General features: G+C 39.1%; 1 protein-coding gene across 4 annotated transcripts in view; it reads left to right on the top strand.

Moving 5' to 3' along the window:
* The first annotated feature begins 282 nt into the window (after positions 1–282).
* Positions 283–5667, top strand: part of LOC107696122 (metabotropic glutamate receptor 1-like) — a 30567-nt gene continuing 25182 nt past the window's right edge. For 3 of the 4 annotated variants that reach the window (XM_016496307.1, XM_016496305.1, XM_016496308.1), the window contains exons 1-2: positions 283–366; positions 1976–2829. In XM_016496307.1, the coding sequence (XP_016351793.1) occupies positions 2094–2829 (736 nt within the window). In that variant the 5' untranslated portion in view covers positions 283–366; positions 1976–2093. Of the gene's footprint in view, positions 367–1972; positions 2830–5667 lie in introns of all 4 variants that reach the window. The other variant, XM_016496306.1, reaches the window with a different exon arrangement.

Genomic DNA, 5667 nt, shown 5'->3' with positions numbered 1-5667 from the left:
CATATAAAAGATATATATATATATATATATATATATATATATATATATATATAACATTTTTATCACAAAAATAGTGTTTTGTTTAAAATAATTGACATTTGGTTATCATGACAGTTGTCAATTAGTCCACATCATATGTGCCATTTGATATTTACATTCACATCACTACTTATTTGACGACTTGTACTGACAAGCCAACCACCAAGTGGGTCCGCCCACTAATATTACCAAAATGTTGGAGACAGCTAAAGAGTGAGGGAGGGAGAGAGCGAGATCCTCTGGCTGCGTTGTACACTGATAACTGGAGTATATCATCAGTGCAGCAGCTGTCTCAGAAGGAGGTAAAGCGATGTCTCATTGACTCAGGTGCGTAACGATCAAATTCCTGTGCAGATGTTTCAGTTGTTGTTTGTATTTCCTGGTAACTGCAGGTACAGACAGATATGCGGCAATGTCAGTCAATGAGAGTACAGGAGGCACTGCATCGTAATTATGGCTCATTTGTCATTGAGTGCAATCGATTAAGCCATTGATGCCTATAAATGCTGAATGGAAAAGACAGAACAAGCGTAGAAACGATTCTGAATGTATGGCATGTGACATGTGTCTTTGCTATTATGCATCATATGGCACAATAGTTGTTTGTAGGCTTCTGTTTGCTCTCTTTCCCTGAATTTACACGTAGGCTAAGATTTTTGTGAGATAAGCGCAATTTATCTGTCTGAAAACAAGTATACTTAGTCGCATTTGGGGTTTAAGGGTCATACAGTACCTGAGGTTTTGTGTGCAAACACATTGCATCCAGTAGTTGTGCTTTGGCTACAAAGGCGCGTCTTAGTTTCATTCACTGTCCGTCATACTGTTGGTTGTCTGCGCTGTCCGCGGTGCTGAAATCGCCCCTGCAAGGACAAAAACGACGACCTCGCCATCAAACCGTGAATGATGCTGATTCTGTCATCATATGTTTCTTCGACCAGTGAGTCTCTCGTTCGCCAGTTATTTAGCAAAGACTGAATAATGACGCAAGTTTGCCTCCATAGTTCACAGAAAGCTTCTGTACTGTCATCTAACAGAGACCGGCGCGTATTTTGATTTTACGCATTTTGATTTTTGGATGTAACTTTACGCTATGCGTCTGAAACTTCAATATAATATTCCGGCATTTGTCTGCTACTAAAATTAGTTCGTAAACCTACAGCTTATACTTAAACTATGTAAATGAATGTCAAATAGTTTAGAAAGGGTGTTGTTGTTACAACCTACCCCACTAGGTGAGCTAACAACAAAAACATTTAAAATTTTATGCACGATTTGTGGTAATCAAATGTGCTTGTTCAAATAATTGTTATGCCATCCCACCCCTTATTATTTAAAATAGTAGGCCTAATTTAAATATTTTAATTCGAAACGGCAAATAAAATTATAAAACAAATGTAAAATGCATAAAACATTTGCTAAAAGCATAACAGACACTGGCCTATACACTATCCTATTTTGTGCAATCTTTTGGGGAGAAATAAATGGAACGTTTTACAACCCTCAGACGTAGTGTTTCTAGTTTTAGACTGATGAAAAGCGTGTGTGGATTTTATGTATCAGATTAAACGAAAACTGATGATATACCACTTCTGTCATAGATCACACTGATATTCTAAATAAAGCATGATCTTTTAACCATTTTATAGCCCATTTTATTTGTCCTATAAATCTTGTATATTTAATTTTGAGTCTTACAACTGTCATCTCAGCATTTATGCTGGTGGTTTCACCCCTTAGGCATAGTGATTTTACCCCTGTTGCTCATTTTTATTTGGTTAAACTGTAACAAATCAGCCTGTTACAGCACTCTCTTTCATGGTGTTAAATGATGCGCTGTTTCTCCACTGACCTTTAATGGATGCCTTCTTTTAAAATGCTTTTTATAATAGATGCACTTGTATTCTCTAACTAACTGTGTTTTATGTTTTCTCAGCAGGTGTCAGGGCGCATTCATGTTGTCTCACGTGCGCATCATGGTCCCTTAATTGAATCTGGGACTGCAGAGAAACGAGCACAGCTAGCACGAACAGCTCTCACGCTATGCCCGTCACATAATGTGGAACATGGCACGCTTAAAGATGCCCTGTGTCTCGTGCGGACACTTTCCACTGTTCCTCTGTCTGTTTCTACCGACACTCTCATCTCATGTGCTTGGGAACATATACAAGCGTTCGGCGGTCCAGCGCGCGGCTGCCCGGTCTGTCGCCCGCATGGATGGCGACGTGATCATCGGTGCGCTGTTCTCCGTGCACCACCAGCCGTCCGCCGAGCGTGTGGCCGACAGAAAATGCGGGGACGTGCGCGAGCAATACGGCATCCAACGGGTGGAAGCGATGTTCTATACGCTGGACCGTATCAACGCCGACCAGAACCTGCTGCCCAACATCACCCTGGGCTGCGAGATCCGGGACTCATGCTGGCACTCTTCCGTGGCTCTAGAGCAAAGCATCGAGTTCATCCGAGACTCCCTCATCTCTATTCGGGACGACAAAGACGGATCTAAGTGGTGCATCGACGGAACGCCTTCCAACCAGCCTCCTTCCACCAAGAAGCCCATCGCAGGAGTCATAGGTCCTGGCTCCAGCTCGGTGGCCATCCAGGTGCAGAATCTCCTCCAGCTGTTTAACATCCCCCAGATCGCTTATTCGGCCACCAGCATAGACCTGAGCGACAAAACTCTCTTCAAATACTTCCTCCGTGTCGTGCCCTCTGACACTCTGCAGGCGCGCGCCATGCTCGACATTGTCAAGCACTATAACTGGACTTACGTGTCTGCGGTTCACACAGAGGGTAAGTCACTAAGTCACAAGTTCTAACTGTTTCTTGTGTTAGATGTATGAAACCTTTAATCAACTTTTCTAAACAATGTAAATGTCGTGTGAATAATACAGGTAGCCTATATGTATTTCACTGAGTAGCCTATTATAACAAGTTTTATTTGATTTTTTTTGTTCACTGACTCAAACTTCTATATAAAATTCACATATTTGTTTGCTCAATAGTTTAGAAATGATCCCTAAACTGTGTAAATTAATGAATTCATGTGAGAAGATGTCTTGTAAGGGAGGCAGGGGAGTGTTTTAGCACTTTTGTGTTTGTTGTAACACTTAAAAAAAAGTCTGTAACTCAAAGTAGTATAGTGATATAGGCCTATAACTTATCCCAAAATTGTGTAAATGCCAAGTACAAAGACTACAAAAGTTCTGTACAGTCTTTAAAGGATGGTTTGTAAATGGGAAAACATGGTATTCTAAATTTTTTGCATTGAAGTGATAGTTCACCCAAAAATAAAAATGTCCTTCCAAACATGTATGACTCTCTTTCTTTTTTGCGAAACACAAAAGAAGATATTTTGAAGAATATTAGTAACAAACAGGGGTGCGTTTCCCAAAAGCATCGTTAGCTAACTACGGTGGTTCGTTCCATTGAACTCTATTGGTAACGACAGAACTTGCGACCATAGTTGCGTTTGGGAAACGCACCCCAGTTTGGTTCCCATTGAATTTCTGTTGTATCGACAGAACTACAATGGAAGTCAATGGGAACCGAGACTTTTTCAAAATATACTTTTTTTTGTGTTCCTCAAAAGAAAGAAAGTTGTAAAAGTTTAGAACAGGGGTGTCAAACACAATTCCTGGAGGGCCGGAGCCCTGCAGAGTTTTGTTCCAACCCTGCTCCAACACGCATACCATGTAGTTTTCAAATAAGCCTGAAGGACTTGATTAGTTGGATCAGGTGTGTATAATTAGGGTTGAATTTAAACTCTGCAGGGCTCCGGCCCTCCAGGAATTGAGTTTGAGACCCCTGGTTTAGAACAACATAAGGGTGAGTAAATGACGACAGATCTTTTTAGGTGGACTATGCCTTTAATTCAGGGGTGGCCACAATGCAGTCCTGGAGAGCCACAATCTTGCAAAGTTCAGCTCCAACCCTAATTAAACACACCTGAACCAACTAATCAACGTCTAAGGGTTAATAAACTACAGGCAGGTGAGTTTTTATCAATGTTGGAGTAAACTCTGCAGGACTTTGGCTCTCCAGGACTGACGTTGGCCACTCCTGCTTTAATTTGTTGTGTCCATTAAATTTACTTTAAAATACTTCAAAATCTACTTCCAATTTACTTAAAAAAAAACTTTAAAATTAACTTAAAAATAATTATTATTCCACCTCTAATTTTATTTGAAACATTTTATTTCTAAACAGCAAAATAAATGCACAGGGTAACAACATAACAGTCAGTGTGGGTGTTATGCAAATATATAGCCCATACAGTGTACCGTTATGTGCAATATTTGCAGTGTTGGGAAGGTTACTTTGGAAATGTAATAGGTAACAGATTACAAGTTACCCTACTTAAAAAATGTAATAAGTAGTGTAATTTTTCAATTACTTTATTAAAGTAATGTAACTGATTACATTTGATTACTTTTTGATTACTTTTCTAAATTTCTAATGTTTTCAACTGTTTATCATTTTCAAACATGTAAACCAGGCAGGGTAAACCTTACAGTATTACTCAACACTGATTACCGTCACACTTTCGAAATCCTGCATCACTTGAATTAAGATTATATGTGATCCTGGAGCACAAGACCAGTCTTAAATTGCTGGGGTATATTTGTAGCAATAGCCAAAAATTCATTAGGATATTAAGTAAAGATCATGTTCCATGGAAATATGTTGTAAATTTCCTACTGTAAATATATTAAAACTTAATTTTTGATTAGTATCAAAAAATGAGTTAGTAATTAGTATTAGTACAATATTTTTATTTTTTTGCACCCTCAGATTCCAGATTTTCATAGTTGTATCTCGGCCAAATATTGTCCTATATCCTAACAAACAATACATCAATGGAAAGCTTATTTATTCAGCTTTCAGACGATGTATACATCTCAATTAAAAAAAATTTACCCTTATGACTGGTTTTGTGGTCCAGGGCCACATATTTCAATTTTAAAGTAGACATTGGATGCAAAATTCACTTTTACATGGTGTTTGCATATAAATGTATCTTAGCAGTGTGTGGACACAACCACCCTACAATGATAAAAATCCATTCACTCCTTTTTTTTAATCCCCCAAAATCCCAAACAGTCTCAATTATCAAGCCGTTTTGATTTTCTGAGCAGTATGATGTCATATTGTTCAGGCCCCGCCCACAACCGCCACTTAGGACGCAGTGCATTAGTTTTGTTTTTAATGGTAATGCGCCACTGAATACACCTAAATTCGTTTATGTCTGCGCAAATAATTTTACTCCAGACTGCTTTCTGAATGAGGGACAATTCAAGGCAGGTTTTGTTAAAAAGTTAAAACTCAAGGATAGATCAGTACCCATTGTTCGTGATCCAGCTGCACCTCCAGAAGTAAGTCTGACACTTTATATTTTTTATGATTATTTGCAAATCGCCTTTGCTCTTCCACGGAAGAAATGGGCGGGTGGGCAGAGCTCATTAGTATTTAAAGGGACATGCCTCAAAATGAGTGGCTGTGAACAGAGCAAGGTATAAAGGGTGTTGTTTGTTTTTACATGACCACTGAGGAATTTTAACTGAGTTCACGAAGACCCTAAAGAATCATACCAACTTGTGGAAGATCAATGTCCCCTTTGAAGCACAGCCC

Source organism: Sinocyclocheilus anshuiensis, unplaced genomic scaffold (genome assembly GCF_001515605.1).
Source record: "Sinocyclocheilus anshuiensis isolate Anshui unplaced genomic scaffold, SAMN03320099.WGS_v1.1 scaffold306, whole genome shotgun sequence".
Classification (NCBI taxonomy): domain Eukaryota; kingdom Metazoa; phylum Chordata; class Actinopteri; order Cypriniformes; family Cyprinidae; genus Sinocyclocheilus; species Sinocyclocheilus anshuiensis.
This window is presented reverse-complemented; position numbering and strand designations above follow the sequence as displayed.